This window comes from Prunus mume, linkage group LG2 (genome assembly GCF_029339155.1).
Source record: "Prunus mume cultivar Tortuosa linkage group LG2, ASM2933915v1, whole genome shotgun sequence".
Classification (NCBI taxonomy): domain Eukaryota; kingdom Viridiplantae; phylum Streptophyta; class Magnoliopsida; order Rosales; family Rosaceae; genus Prunus; species Prunus mume.
Genome location: NC_142699.1, coordinates 801,492 through 817,410, shown reverse-complemented (window position 1 = coordinate 817,410; position 15,919 = coordinate 801,492). Strand labels below are relative to the sequence as shown.

Sequence of the window (15,919 nt, the reverse complement as noted above, 5' to 3'; positions counted from 1 at the left end):
GGATCCATTGGAATAATTTGGAATCTCTTACAATTCTTCACCACCTCCCAACATAGGGTATGGTTGAAACTTTTTTTGCCTTGCCGAGTAGCACCAAACCACATTTGTACTTGCATAATCTATAAATAAAAAAAATGGAAATGCAAGAAACTTTAAAAAATATTGGCAATACAACAAGTATAAAAATAATAATAATGGAAATGCAAGAAACTTTAACAATTTATTAGAAATGCAAAACAAAATATAAATATTGCAAGAAACACTCATATTAATATTGGAAATACAAGAAATATTAACAAAAATATATAAATTGCAAGAAACATTTAAATAGAAATTAATATGACATAGAAATTAATAAAACGAAAATTACAAATAATTTACCTCACTGCTAAGGTTTTGCCCGCTTCTATGGTTGTTTATCGCTTTTGCCAAGACATCTCTCTATTTCGCCAACTCTTTATTAAGAATTTTCCACCTACTAGATAATGCTTGATCTGTACGGGTCGAACCAATTACCCTTTCACAAAAATCCTGATGAATTTTTTTTCACATATGACCGAATTTCATCTCATTGCCCGTTACGGGACAATGACTAATTTGGAGCCAAGACTCACACAAGCTAAGATCTTCCATCATGCTCCATCGGAGAGCCCATTGCCAGCCACGTGGAAGAGAGCCGTTGGGAGGGCATGTGGCGCGTCAAATTTTTAACGTTGGCGCGTGCATTGTGTTAAAAAATTTAAAAGCAGCGTCATTGGGCCAGCCAGTTCGCTGGGCCCCACTCCTTGCCCTGGCAGACTTTTATTGCTGGAAACACCATTTTGGGTTTGCCCTAGCCCTCCTTGGTCCTCTTGCTGGAAATGCTCTAACATCTTCAGCAAGAGCACGGGTCAACCAACTAGGTTTCTCTTCAATCCATGTTACATAATTTGTGCAAACAACTTGGTTACACGGGAAAGTGCTCTATAAAGAAGAATTTGAGTTTACACTACCACAAAAAACGCAATAGACGATGGTAAAAAATCGTCGTTTTTTGAATGTCAAACTACGAAATGTCGTTAATTAGTTGTAAAGACAGTTTTGTTATCATAAAACTGAATAAAACCGTCATCTAATAAGTTCTTTTGACCCCTCCCTCTAATTTTTCTAAATTTTTTTCTTTTCTTTATTTGCATTTTTGGGACTTATATTGAATTTTAATGTGTCTCACAACCCGAAGGAATTCGGAGGCTCGGATTGTTGGCATGTGAATCAGGTTGGGCTTTCATGGGTCACAACGAACCGGGCTGAGCTTTTACTTAATGGACTGGGCGGGCTCCCGTAGGCCCATGGGCTCACAAGGCCGAATGACGAACCTCTCCCGTCCAGAAAAAATATATATTAAAATGAGTGATTTGATTGAGTATAAATACAGCAAGGGGTTCCATGAGACTCATGCTGTAGTAGGGATTTTGTCTCTCTGTTCACTCTCGCATCACTCCCACTTCCAATAAGGGGCAGAATAGATTTGAATATCTCTGCCCCCACCTCCCTCCTCCTCTCTCCTTTCCATCCGGTAAGTCTCTCCCTCTCCCTCTATATATATACATATTGATTGTTCTTTTCTTGCTGGGTTCTGTTTTGTTCTATTGGTATGCTGTGTGTTTTCATCAGAGCGGGTTCTATTCGCTTGTCAAGATATTTACTTTATTGGTGTTTTTTCAACTGGGTTTGCTCCTTCAAGTTGCATAATTTTATGTCAAATTGGGTGGTTTATTTTTTATTTTTTAAGGGGTTATGTTAATTTTTGGTTTCTTTCACATATACAGTAGTTCTTGTGTGATGGGAGAGAGAATTCCCCCTGGGAGTTACTTCCAGTACCCCCCTCCTGGAGTCCATGCTTCTCCACACAGGTCTTCTCTCCCTGTAGATCGAGAAAGGTCAGTCTTTTCAGTCCAGCGCTTAAATTTTAATTCAATCTTCTTTTGGTGTCTTTTTAATGCGTTTTGATTGGTATGTGTAGTTGGTGGTTCCATACTTCATGTTTGCCGTCAGTGCGTCTGGTGCTTTTATCATATTATATAGAGGTGGCTGGCCTATGCATTTTAATTTTCAAGACTTATGCGTTTATCCCATATATGTGGCTGTCCTACGTTTTTCTGATGTACTTGGATTTCAATCTTTAATCTTTCATTTGTTACCTGGTGGGATTGAGATTGTATTATGCTATGAATTTTAAATCCTTTGTTGTACTCCATGAGTTTCTAGAAATAGTTTACATGACCATTTTATGAAATGCTAATCTTAATATCTATATGGTCATTTTCCTTTATTGTTCAAGAAAAAAAAAGATTGTGTTTTGTAGATATGTTTCTTTAGGCTTTTCAGACTTTATTTAAAGTTAACAATTTTTCTGAAATGCCATGAATAAGATATATGGCTAATTGCTTTATTGTGTAAGAAATTTTTTAGTGTACTTTCTTTCATGTGTTTGGGAGATTATTTCTGCAGACTTTTCAGACTTACTAGATAGTTTTTTCTCTAAAATGCCGCAAATAGATCCACATGGTCAAAATGGAACAAAGAAATTCCTCCTGCATTTGTTAACATGGGTATGCTTCAAATGGCGGACAAATCCTGGTCTAATTTTGAGTGTTTGCCTATTGAGATCAAACCACACAAGTTCTTATTTCACTTCACTTCTGCTGTTTTCAGATCATACAGAGCTATATATTTCCACATTTTGAATCCAAGATTAAAAAGAAAATAGAAAAAAGAAAACGACTCATTCTTCAGTGGGAGTATGCTCTGTAGTGGAGAAGTGTTGTTGGCATGGCAGGTGAGATGTAGTTTGAAACCTACTGTCTTGCTCACCTGCTTTGTTTTTGGTGTTTCAAGTAGGAAAGAGAATACAGAAAGAAATAGGTAAATATTTAAAGAAACAGGTGTCCAAGTGACTTTGTAATTGGAACTCAAACTGCTCTTGACGTGTTGCACACATTGCCGTTATTGTGTCAGATAGTGACTACTCGCCACATGTCCATATTCTGGTGCAGAGGAAACTGATAGTTGAAGGCATGAAGAGAAGTGGAGTATTACATTAGTGTTTCGCTGTATAAATATTTTAACCAGAAAACCGTTCTAACCTGTTGTAATAATTGTTTTGATTCAAAATCTTCATTAACTTTGCATATTGAATTTTTTGGTTTTCCCCCTTTTAAGTTTCCAGGCTTTAGAGGGATATGTGTGGATGTGGGGAGGGAGTTGGTCAATGAAATATTGGGACTGCCATTTGCAGGAAATCCATAGGTGAATTGTTTTTGGGGTCTAGTGGTGGAGAATATATTGGAAGGTTTGAAGCAAACTTTCTCATCTGGGGAATTTAGTAATGAAAGAATGAGGCTCAACTTGGGAAATGGCTGGAGGCCTGATGCTTGCCCCTCTTCACTGGTTGTCTAGTGTGCAAGTGAATGGCAGAAAATACTGACCATTTGTTTCTTCATTGCCTGATCGCATTAGAGTTGTGGTGGACATTGTTGAGGTAAATTTGGGTTTTACCAGTTGTTCTGCAATTTGTAATGATGAAAGTTTAAGCGGAGAAGTCTTAGACAGATTTGGTGTGATTGTGATGATTTGGTTGGTGTGGTTAGAAAGATTTTTGGCATTTGGGAGGAATTGGAGTTCTTTGGTAGCAAAGTTGAATTTTGATAATCTTTGTGGGCTTTTTAGACTCTTCAGAGATTAGGGAAATTCTATTGTTTCTGTTGCTATCTTTTTTTTTTACTGATATGATGGCTTCTGTTATGTAAAAGGCAGTTTAGTCATTTTAGTGTTCTGTGCCTTTTGTTAGGATTTGGCTTCCAAAGGACATCTTGTCTATTGTAATGATGTTTGTACTTTTAACTAAATCTCAATAAAAATTTATGTCTCTCATCCCAAAAAAAAGAAGAAAACTAATACATTTAGACCAGTTCGCTTGCACACCTTCATGTTGGGACCATAAAGAAACTGCACGTGCTAGGAATTGACACATGATTTGGCTGGTATAATGGCAGATATTTGGCTGAACTACTAGCAGAGAAGCAAAAGTTGGGACCATTCATGCAAATTTTGCCCCTATGTAGCAGACTTCTAAATCACGGTAATAGAAACTCTATCTACTGTTTCGCTCCTATGTAGCCAACTTCTAAGTCTTGTTATCTCTCTTGTGAACGGACAACATTCTTTTGTAGTTGGCAATAAGCTTTGGCTGACTCTTTTTTTTTTAATTTAAAAAGGGGTTTTGGTTAACTCATAAACAAGTTATTGTTCAGTACAGGTTTTTCATGTATGTATAGTCATTCATGTCCTGTGACATCAGTTTGGGTTTGAGTACCTGACATCTGTGTGCTGAAGTTGGACATTTGTTCTTGGATATGTTTGTTCCAACCCATACTTGTCAATAGATGAAAAATCTATGTTCTGTCTATGGTGTTGATGCGTTTTGGACAAGTAATGATACCAAATGGTGTATTCCCAAAAGATTAGAAGGAACACTAGAGTACAGATATCTTTTTCCTGAATGATATTAAGCTGTAAAACGTCTTATACTTGAAATTTCCAATTATTATAGTTTCTCTACTGAGTCCTTGAAAAGGGTTTTCAGGGGGTGGTAACTGTAGTTTCTTCTATATACAAACATATATTGGAAAATTTATAGTACACGGTGTGCTCATATAATCAATGTAGTGCGTTGGTTGGAAGCTGTTGTAAAATGCTTAGCCATGTTTAGACTAGTGTCAATGTTCTGATGTTCTTGCTCAAGCATAATTTGTTCTGTAATGCCACCACAGAAATCAGACGGGTGTCAGGCTTCAATCAAACTCTTGTAGATCATGAAAGACTTGAGCATGAGAGTCCATTTAGGACATTAAGTCAAAGCGCAAATGGTAGACCAATGGATTTGGAGGGATGGCCAGGAATGCAAATGGAGGTAATGTTAGTTTTAGATATCATTGATGCGTATTTTGTAATATGTTTTACTTTCTTTTTGACCATTTTTGTTGTTTCTTGACTTCATTTTTGACCATTCTGTAACTATTCATATTTGCTTGTGTGCATGACAGTGTTACCTTTATTGTTTGGTAGGATGTAATAGGATTAAATGAGTGTACTGTATGCAATACGTATTTATTTATTTTCATTTATGCATGTTTCACAAGCTCACATGACTTTCTGTCACAACCATGGTCCATTTTGGTAGTGTTTTGGTGGCCGTCCAAACCAAATTCCAATATGATACTGTTGATTCTACTCTACTGTTTGTTGTTCAATCACCTGCTTAGTGTCATTCTTTTTGCCACAAATTGGAGAATGGAGCAATTACTTACACCTTTGTGCACATGTGCATGTGCGTCACAAGCCCATAGTTAAATAAAACTCTTTCATGGAGTATGACTTGGTGGGAAGAGAGTTTAGGTTTTGCTTATGTCTTGTGTGGTTTGTATGTATGAAACCTCATCTGTGCTACATTGTCTCATGTAGGAAAATGGACATATCCAGAGAATGGCCCCGTTTCAATCTCCTTCTATGGGTTGGCCTGGCGTGCAAGGAATTCCAACCACTCCTATTGTAAAGAGAGTAATTAGACTTGATGTTCCAGTGGACAAATATCCACATGTAAGCAAGGGGTATATGATTTTGACCTTTTTCTTTTAGTTAACAACTTCTGACTCCAAGGTTTGCAGTACAATTTTGTTGGCAGAATTTTGGGACCACGTGGGAACTCCTTAAAAAGAGTTGAAGCGATGACAGAGTGTAGGGTTTACATCCGAGGTCGGGGCTCTGTGAAGGATTCTGTAAAGGTATTGCAGTCTTTTTTCTTTGTTTACAAAAAATTTCTTGGTATTGACCATGTGATTAGGTTGGAGCAGATTAGTTGGCATGGTTGCATGAAAAATTAAGTCTTAAATGTGCCCAGTTATATTCATTTTTACAGGTACCATTTGATTTATTATACAAAATATATTGTTCTCTCCTCTGATTGCACGTTGGAGCTTGGCTCATCATTCTATGTTCATAGATAACTTATGTTTTTGTCCATTTTGACCTCTTCTCAATTTTATATATGGCGATGTTTGTTTCCTTCTTACATATTTTATGCGAACTATGCTCTGAAGTTTTCAAATATGGGAGTCTTAATCAACCAATTAGTTATTTAGCACTAATTCCTTGTTTGGGTAAATTGCCGTTTTGGTCTCTGAACTATCACATTCAATTTACCCTCGAGCTCTTTTATCAGCCAATTACAGTCTTAAATTTTATAAAAACAGCCAATGTGGCCCTTGATGTCCAGTTTTCTGAATTCCATCCAATTTGCTGTAAAAAAATGTCAAGTGGGAATATCCAAAAAAACCAAGTGGAGTTTTGGATCGAACTTCTACAACTATAAAATAATTTGTTTCTATTCTATTTATATGTTTATTATTATAAAGTAAATGAAATATCATGCGAGTAATATGCAGTCCTTTAAATGATACTGCTTTTGGTATTAAGGTTACCGAATAAGTTGGAATGTAATTGTTTTACCAATGATACTACACACATGTGATATGGTCATGTGTCCTTCAACACATGAATTAGTATCCTTAAGAGTCATTTTGTTTGAAAATGGTCATGGATCCTTGTCAAGTTCTCGATTTATTTGATATCATTCGGCTCCTCGCATATTTGCACTTTTTCTTATTCTGCATGCCTTCTATTTTACCTTCAGGAAGAGAAATTAAAAGAAAAGCCTGGATATGAACATCTTAATGAGCCATTGCATGTATTGGTGGAGGCTGAATTTCCTGAGGATATAATCAATGCGCGATTGGATCATGCAGTGGCCATACTAGAAAACCTTCTGAAGCCTGTGGTATGAATAGGATTAATCATGGAGTTTTAACTCTTAATTCATCAGTTTCTTGGACCACTTGTAACCTGTGTCTTGCAGGACGAGTCCTTCGATCACTATAAGAAGCAACAGCTTAGAGAATTGGCTATGCTAAACGGTACATTGAGGGAAGAGAGTCCGAGTATGAGCCCAAGTATAAGCCCTAGCATGTCACCATTTAACAGTACAGGAATGAAACGAGCCAAGACAGGAAGATGACTCGTATAAACATGATTAATTCTTCTGATCACTGAAACAGTAGCGTCTGACTCGTCGAAGACCTTGTGGCATCTTGATAATTTTGACTTCCAAAACCGTGAGAAGCTTTGTTGACAAACTGATGAACTAATTTTGGGCTCTTTGTTTGGCATCTCATAGGGTTCAACCGCTGCATTAGTTCTGTGCAACATACTTCTACGTGCAGTAATATATTCTTTCATGTGTTATCCCATTGATAGCCAACACATTATTCTTTAGTTATTGTAGCTTATAGCCCCATAGCTTATAGGCTCCCCTTGTTTGATTTTTCTATCATCTTCCAGCAGCTTGTAGGCAAATGCTAAAGCTTATTGTAGCTTACAACCCCCTAGCTTATTGTTGTTTATAGGCAAATGCTAAATTTTATTGTTGTTTTACATGCGTATATTCTCTTGCTCATAAAAATAAAAATAAAAAAAGTTCAGATGGGTTTCTTGTTTTTGCCATCTTGTTATGGCTTCTACGTGCTATTGTTACCATTTCTTGAAATGTAAAATTTTCATTGATTCTGCAGCTCCCATGACTGATGAATGGTTCATACTCATCGGTAATTGAAATGAATTGCATATTAATCGTTGTAAAACATCCCAACAAGGATAATCGCAAAACACAATAACACATTTATAAATGCCTTGTATGATGCTCAACGCATCTCAAAGATTCAACACTACTTTCCTTTAAGGCCACGGATCAAATGTGTTATTAAGCATCATTACTAGGAGTCACATGTTGCACCAAAAAATAAGTGTTGATCTTTTAACTTTTGGGGGTTTTCGGGCCGAATAGAAAGAACAGAGTTTAAAAAGTTTAAAGACAGCCAAGCATCATCTCCCACATCCTTCAGCACCAAAATGAAGTGTTGTTGATCTCATCATTTCCAAGAGTTTTCAAGCCAAATAGAAAGCAGAAAATGAATGTAAAAAGTTTAAATCAGTCAGCTCGCTTCGCTAAGGCACCTTTCATTTACTTTAAAAGGCAAGGCAATAGGCAATAGAAGTTTATTTAAATTGATCTTTGCCATATGAGTATTGAAAGGGAGAGACTGAATCAGCCAGATGAAGGAAGAGGAGGAAACAGTCAGTGCAACTATGTACTCCAAAACTTTGAAGCACTTGTCAGCATTTGTTGCACTGTCAAAATAGAGCACAGACGAACATAAGCTCTGATAACCATCTTTGCCATACGAATCTACTCTTATGATCAGACAGCATGCAAAAACAGAACAAGACCGTTTTGAAAGAGCTATAAAGACATCCATAGATCACTTCCAAACTAAGATAGCAAAAACCTACAATCTGTTCAAGAAGCTCAATCGAATGATGATTCAAAAAGTATAGGCTGCATAAGAAGCCCAAAAATTTGGGTAAAGAACAGGTATAATACAAAAACTTATTGCTAAAAACATGCACAACTGCTGTAAAAATGTCTGCAAATTAAATATGTGGCTCAAAGCTGCGTAATATTTCATTTCCTCTACAAGAACACAATATGGAAATCACAAAATGATCACACGGAAAGAGAAAACATGAAATTAGTGTGTGCTGGTGACTCATCCATAACATAAAAGATTTGCCTGAAATATTGTAATATCAAATTTCTTCTGAAAGTAAAAAGGCTCATTATGGAAATCATAAAATGATCAAAAGAAAACGAACAACTTGAAACATTAAAAGTGATCCTACTATCTAGGTCAAGATAACTAGGAATAACAGTCTTCAAAATCTCCGATCAATAGTTTTCCAGTTAAGAAAGACGTCCTGGACTGGCAAATTGTACTACTTGTCATTTTCAAATAACCTCCACACTGAACCGTTAAATAGTTAACCCTCTTGAACACAGGTGCATAAAACAGTACAATTTCATGCCTGCTTTTCATAACAATGATGTCTTATTAAGATATTAAAAATTAGTAAAACTTTACTCAAATAAAGAACAAATTGGCTTGGATGTGATAGCTTAGCCTCAATAAACTCGACTGTACTTTCGTCAATAGGTCTTGCAGGTGTCCCCAACAAAATGTGCAACAGAATGGTTCCCACACCAGAAGCATCATCTACCAAATACAAGAACACTATCCTTGATTTACTATCAAAATAATTGAAGTTGCTTCCCTTTTTTCTACACCCACGCACGCTTACACCACATGTGTTAGGAAATATCACACTACATAAGGCAGAAAGATAGAACAATATTTGTATCAAGCACAAAGTTTATGTTATCTTATTCATGCCAGCCAATGAAAAGCAGATGGCTTCAATGACTTATACGACTTAAAGTTATCTCAAAATTATATCAAGATTCAAACAACTTGTCAGGACTATGATGTTAGTCAAACATGTGAATTCAAAATTCAAGGTCAGCATTCATACAAAATAATATTCTTTCCTTAGCTCACATATCGTATGAAATCATATTAAAAAAACAAAACAGAAAAGCGAGAAGAAAAAAAATTACATTTGATGATAAGATTACAAATGTCACAATTGACAGAAATTATCTAACCTCAACCCCGGACACAAAACTGCAATCCTGGTTATGGGAGTGAGTTTTTCAAATACAAAAGCCATTCAAGCCTGCAAAACAAAGATACCCCAAACTTAAAAACCAGGATATGGAGACAATACGAGACATTGATACCAACTTTCCAAACTTAAAAACCAGGATACAGTAAGAAAGGGATGCACCAAGAAAGATATAAATACTTGCACACATTTTGGTACACAATAAGAATAGTCACATCAAACAAGCATGCCCTCACACTTTAGTCCTCAAAAGAAAAAAGAAAAAAAAAAGGAAAGAAATAAACATAAAAGCATTCAAGTTATGCCAACATGTGTGCACAAGTATTCAACAAGTTTAATTGAACTTGTGATCAAAAAATTTATTTTGAGAGTTTGTATATGATTCCGCATAACACCCAGGGGTGCCAAAATATACCAAATCATCAATATTCAGTACACAAATATGGTAAATAAGTGAAGCAAACAGAAAAGTGGTACAGGCCCCTCACAACAACCAAAGAACTGATACTCAAAACATCATAGGTCCCTAGATTCTAAAGGGAAATCAAAGGAAAGCCTGTAGGATAGTTTGGAAACTGATAAGATCTCAAACTGTAGGATAGTTTGAAAAACTGATAAGATCTTAAAGCCTGTTAGGAGAAAAAAAAAAAATACTCATGCAATGTTTGCATTGTTGATGCCAATTACCATGTCCCTAAACCAATTTTGAAAATAAAGAAATGACACTTTGCACATTCAAAAGCTGAAAACAAAGACAGGAGGCACACCATGACTTTAATTAACTCCAAGTTTTTCAATCCCGAAGACCAAGTTCAAGCTCAAGTTCATCATCCTCTTCAAACAACTTCAAAAGACGGGCATACTGTTCTTCTCGTTTCTTCTTTTGCCATAGCTTGAAAAGGAAAAAGGAGAACAATACAACTACTACAAGTCCAAGGAATATGATGGCCAACGTAGATCCAGTGTGACTGGAAGTAGAATGCGTCACAGCTTTTTTCTCATTTTTGGAACCCGATGAATCATCAGAAAATCCTGAAATAAAAGGTCCCAGAGATGAAAGATCTCGTCTTGTTAACATGAGAAACAATTAATCATATCATATCATCAAAAAAGGCATCATATATCATTCCTTGATAATATCGCCTAGCCTACGGTAACTTTGGTTTTTAAGAATTGAAGTAATAGCGCATCAATTTGATCGTATAATGCTTACAGGATGCTTCAACGCCAAGAATCTTAAAAGATAATTAATTTGCAGACACCAAAGCAAGCACTTAAACATTTGGATGTTGCAACATATTTAGTTTTTTTTTCATTTTCCAAAAGTTTTTAAGCCACTACACTCAACCATAGATTTCTATTACGATTGCAAATACTACCATTCCAAAATCCAGCTATAGTACTTGGATTCCACAAAACTAGATAATCCACATACACATAATACTTCAAATAATGACTATGTTGGGTTTGCATCAGGTGGGTTTTTAGCTATTTAATAATAACAAACAAGACAAAGAACAAAAACAAATTTGGAACTTTCTTTCTTTCTAGTTTTATCAGAAACCGAACATTTGAAATAAGTTATCTGAAACGGACCCAGAAAGCAACTTCAAAGAGAATTTCAATAGAATTATAAAAAAACTAACAGAACAATTGAATAAAGAAAAATAATTACGCGTGCTATATAGAATACATATATAAATTAAAGCATGATACAGAAATATTGAAGCGCAAAAAAATGGAATGGAATGTAAAGTTTAATAATTTTAAAATTGAAGAGAGATTTCAGAAGCCCAACCTGGGATGAATTGTAGAGAAATTGAAGCCAATAATACAAACAAACTCAACGATCTGCAGCCACAAATTTCACTCATCTCTCCAGAAGTCTCTGTGAAACTTTCCCTCTCTCTCCCTCTCTCTCTCAAGGTTTTCTCTTTGGAGAGATCGCTCTCCTTTCACGCTACCACGCTTTGCGTGTTTTTTTCTCTTTTGTTCTTTTTTGAAATCTTTTCATTTTCGAAACTTGAATAATTACGAAAGCCTTTTTCTAGAATTGTCCACATGTCTCCATATTCTAATTCCACCCTCGTTTAGGGTCCTCATTCAAGTGACGAAACCACCCACTTCAAAATAAAAAGTTCACTTGCGCAGTATCGCTTTGATGGAATTTTTTTAAAAGAGGATTTTTTTTTTTTTTTTTTGTTTGTTTGTTTGTAACTCCTTGCTGTAGTCCAAGTGTAATCTGCGCATTTCATATCACTCTTGCTTTATAGGCATGGAAAAAATGTTAGCACTAGAGTTAGAAATTCTCGCATAAACTTTAATTATAATTTTCTCATATCATAGTCATAGGAATGTACTTCTTGATTTGGTTGAAACCTTCTTGATGCCAACATTCCCCACAAATTCAATATCCTAGGGCAGTTGTGGGAAAATGCTATTCTCAAGAAACGAAATCCAAATCCAAGTCCCATGATCAGCTACTCGTCTCCACTTTATTATACGTGCATGTCGTATTTTTCAAAAATACTCCGTTTCTCGTACAAGTTCACAAAGACACAGGTAAAATACACATTTTCGTAAGTTCATGGTTTACCATATCTAAAGAAGGAACTACTTGATAATACTCTTCTCAGCTTCTAGTTGTTCACAGTAACATTGATGGGAAAATAAGTATACATCTGATGAAAAGATTGTACCATATAGCATTTTAAATGTCTAAACCATTCTCCAAAATCAAACTCAAAAACATGGATTATAAATTATGCTTGTCACTCAAATACACCAAAGACTAAACTGTCTAAAATTGACCACGGAATCGAACCCTAACAAAAAAAGATGGGCAGACCAAAAACGCATCCTTGCAGTAAGGGATTAGATATTTCACTTAAAGCACTTGGCATCCAACAGAGCCTCGCCCTCAAAAGGCTCCTGGTCTTCAATCATCTGGTTGACACGCTCCTTCTGGTTTTCATCTGAAAGGTCAACCTTCGTCCACTTGTAGAGCTCCATGTCATAGCACTCCTCCATCACAAATGGAGGAATTTCTTGCCCACGGAAGAGCCACAACCCTTTCACCTTAAATGGTGGCTCTGAGCCTATCACTAGCATCTTCCCAAAAGCATACTTGCGGGCCAGATCCATGCGCTGAAGAAATCCACCGACCTTGTTCAATGTCACAAAGGATACAGTATTTTCATCATTGTACTTGTACTCACAGAACCAAAGAGAATATCCCTCAGGATCGTACATGTCCCAGAATCCTGCAAAAAAGCAAGGAAACAAGGATATAAATATCTATTCTAGGTTAACAAACCCAACTGATGTTTAGGACTTCCTACATTCCAAAGAGGAGCCAACGGCAAACAAACCAAATTATATCAATGTTTCTAAATTTTGAGAACATAATCCGAACAGAGCACTCCTAAAGTAATATATGTGACAGAAATGGTCCCATGACATTATCAGTTGGGGCAGCCGAGCCTGGCTTGTGTGGATCACCTAACACCACTGAATGTTTAAGTGTGATGACAATAATCAAGCATTGAGATAATTACCTTTAATAGCAACCTCACGGAAGTTGGTCTTTGTGTTAGAGTAAAGTCTCTTCCAGTCATCCAATACCATACTACTTGGGGGCAGCAGATCAAGAGGATTCTTGGGTTTTGGTTTTGGTTCCACTTCCTCAGCAGCTTCTGCTTTGGGTTTTGCTGGCTCCTTTCTGGCTTCTTTCTTGGGCTCCTCCTTGGCCTTGGATTTAGTTTCTTTGGGCTGGGAAGGCTTCTTTGTGGATGGAACAGGTGGAACAGATTCAGTCTGCTTGACATCACCCATTACCTTTTTGAAGTTTGGTTGATTGACCAGGGTCCAGAAGTATCTCTCAACATGGGGGAATTCCGAAGTGAAGCTCTTTGTCATGAGCTTGGTGAACCCCCAAAACAAATTGCATGTGACAATAATGTCAGCAAGGGTTACAAAATGCCCAACTAGGTATGTGTTCGAAGCAAGATGGGTGTTCAAGGCACCTAGCGCTCTCTTTAAAGCAGATATCGCAGCTTCCTCAGCCTAAATAGAAAACATAAAAATTAAACGCCAAACAGACTCCACTCCATCATAATTCACACAAAAGCAAAGTAGACAGACTCCAATGAACCATCAAGGCAGCAGGAATGAACGGGGGATCATAAAAAACTAGATTATCTAGACTGTAAATCAGGTCATTATATCAGAGAAAAAGAATTCACACACCAATTTAGTCATATGTGTGCCTTTAGATTTTAATGGTCCATTTAGACCAAGAGAGATAACAAGATTGCATTTTCTGACTTTCACACCCAACTGGATCCCTTGCTACAGGCCTTACAAAGCCCAACCAGCATAGTGAAAAAATAATTAACATAATCCATAATCCATTAATCTCTACTCAGCTGCCCTACTACTAAAGACAAAGATAGGTCTATTCTTGTCTCTATTTTAAGTGATAAACTTGAATTAAGTCTTAAAAGAATAAACAAAATAGGCGCATGATCCAAAATCAGAAAACAAGCTTAAGAATATGTAACTTACTGGAGGAAGGTACACAGCAGATCCGAATCTTGGTTTAAACCAGCTCATTACGTTAGCATCAATCTCCAATGATCCAAAATCAATCCATTGCTCAATATGGGCCTAATAAATAACATATAATAGTAAGCATAACAAAGGGCAGAAGCATCACAAGCAGGTTCACTCATCAGGATTGAGACAAATTAAAACACATAAAATAAAACTGCACTTGAGCCTTGAGGTTTACACACAAAAAAACAACACAGAAATAGAGTTGCTTACATAATCAATCAGAGAAGAACCAATAAGAGGATTGTCAGCCTTCAAGCGAGCAACTGAAGCCAGACATAAACAAAGTTAATTTACAGAACACCAATAAGATTTTATAAACGTAATTAGATAAACAGTATAGCCTTACCATAACGTGCAATGGCGTTACTCTCAAAGATTGGACCATCAGGTGTTACCAGCAGGGGAACCTAGAATCATATCATAGAACCATTAAAACATAAACCCAAACCAGCATTTAATTTAGTAAATAGAAATCACACAACAGTCTACCTTCCCAATAGGGTTTAACTTCAAATATTCAGGAGTCTTGTTGGTGACACCCATCTCAAAGTCAGGTGCAAGTTCAACTTTTACACCAGTGTACTCCGCAAACAACCATATTCGTGTCCCTTCACTGCATACAAGACCTGCAAAGTAGATCATACATATCTATTAGTAAAGGAGGACCAGAAAATTGTTACTGATGACAAATAGCTGAAATCAATAGCATATCAAGCTATTTCCACTGAGGATAATATAAACTGTAACAGACTCAAATTCAGTGACAAAAAGAAAAACAAACCCCCGAAATTGCATGTGTTCAGATGGGTTTATAATATTATTTTTAATATTCCACCAATACTATCAGATCAAAAATCATTTAGTGCAAATAAAGTTTGATTCTGAAAACAAATCCAACTAAGAAGATTCAAAATTGACTTGTATCCAACATCAAGGGAAAAATAAAATCACACATGATCTTAGAATTAAGAACTTTTAAGATGAAACCAAACATAAATCGACCACTATGAACGATAAGACATGAACTGCAGTTTAAAACGCCCAAAGAAACAAACTCACCAGAGCCATGGCTTTTGCGGAAAAACGTTTTCACTCTGACTTGAGATCAGAAACATGCAAAGCCAAAATTGAAGTCTTCTGTTCAGTAATTGATAACAATAAAAAACACAGAGGAGAAGTTTTTTCCCTAGAAATTCAACTCACAGAGAAAGAAAGAGAACGAGGGAGGGACCTGTGAGCTGGAGAATTTCTATTTAAACCTCACACTTCTCCCTATGTTCACTATTTTGTCATATATTCATCCTTAGCACTAAAACTATAAATAAACCCTACATCATTTAATTTGAATGCTACTAAACGAACCATAAAATTAACTGAATACACCCTATGATATAAGTACTCCTTAATATTTAAATCAAAATGTAAAATTAACTAAGTACATCCTATTTAACTATAAAAAATACTCATGGTACACCCCTAATACCAATCTAAGTTTCTCTTTTTACATAAATTTGTGTCCTCTATTCAGATTTTGGGTTTGCATCAAAATCTTTAATTTCGTAAGTTGTTGTGGAAATAGATTTGTTAGCTCCTTCAATTCGAAGTTTGATTCTTGTAAATAGGGTTTAGG

At 36.2% G+C, this 15,919-nt stretch overlaps 3 protein-coding genes across 10 annotated transcripts; 1 reads left to right on the top strand and 2 right to left on the bottom strand.

The window, feature by feature from the left end:
• The first annotated feature begins 1,414 nt into the window (after positions 1-1,414).
• Positions 1,415-7,613, top strand: LOC103318998 (KH domain-containing protein At1g09660/At1g09670). 5 transcript variants are annotated; one of them, XM_089047502.1, is made up of 9 exons: positions 1,440-1,555; positions 1,809-1,919; positions 3,278-3,520; positions 4,035-4,120; positions 4,812-4,951; positions 5,503-5,637; positions 5,706-5,822; positions 6,731-6,874; positions 6,953-7,613. In XM_089047502.1, exons 3-9 carry the CDS (start codon positions 3,450-3,452, stop codon positions 7,109-7,111), a joined length of 852 nt encoding a protein of 283 aa, XP_088903628.1. In that variant the 5' UTR covers positions 1,440-1,555; positions 1,809-1,919; positions 3,278-3,449; the 3' UTR covers positions 7,112-7,613. The 5 variants fall into 5 exon arrangements, with proteins under 5 accessions (XP_008218700.1, XP_088903628.1, XP_088903627.1 ...); XM_008220478.2 differs by lacking the exon at positions 3,278-3,520 and having other exon boundaries at positions 1,415-1,555; XM_016792503.2 differs by lacking the exons at positions 1,440-1,555; positions 3,278-3,520 and adding an exon at positions 2,003-2,066 and having other exon boundaries at positions 1,851-1,919.
• A 334-nt stretch (positions 7,614-7,947) lies between these two features.
• Positions 7,948-11,701, bottom strand: LOC103318996 (uncharacterized). Of its 4 annotated transcripts, none has more exons than XR_513248.3 (4): positions 11,471-11,701; positions 10,440-10,704; positions 9,653-9,723; positions 7,948-8,280 (listed from the first exon to the last, which is right to left on the bottom strand). XR_513248.3 is itself a non-coding variant. In XM_089047504.1 (3 exons), exons 1-2 carry the CDS (start codon positions 11,544-11,546, stop codon positions 10,466-10,468), a joined length of 315 nt encoding a protein of 104 aa, XP_088903630.1. In that variant the 5' UTR covers positions 11,547-11,700; the 3' UTR covers positions 9,476-9,723; positions 10,440-10,465. The 4 variants fall into 4 exon arrangements, 1 of the variants encoding a protein (XP_088903630.1); XR_001677212.2 differs by lacking the exon at positions 7,948-8,280 and adding an exon at positions 8,936-9,313; XR_001677213.2 differs by lacking the exon at positions 7,948-8,280 and adding an exon at positions 8,936-9,203.
• A 608-nt stretch (positions 11,702-12,309) lies between these two features.
• On the bottom strand, positions 12,310-15,511 carry LOC103318995 (elongation factor 1-gamma-like). The gene is made up of 7 exons (XM_008220476.3): positions 15,349-15,511; positions 14,779-14,915; positions 14,636-14,696; positions 14,500-14,552; positions 14,239-14,340; positions 13,230-13,737; positions 12,310-12,935 (listed from the first exon to the last, which is right to left on the bottom strand). Exons 2-7 carry the CDS (start codon positions 14,830-14,832, stop codon positions 12,556-12,558), a joined length of 1,158 nt encoding a protein of 385 aa, XP_008218698.2. The 5' UTR covers positions 14,833-14,915; positions 15,349-15,511; the 3' UTR covers positions 12,310-12,555.
• Between the last annotated feature and the right edge of the window lie 408 nt (positions 15,512-15,919).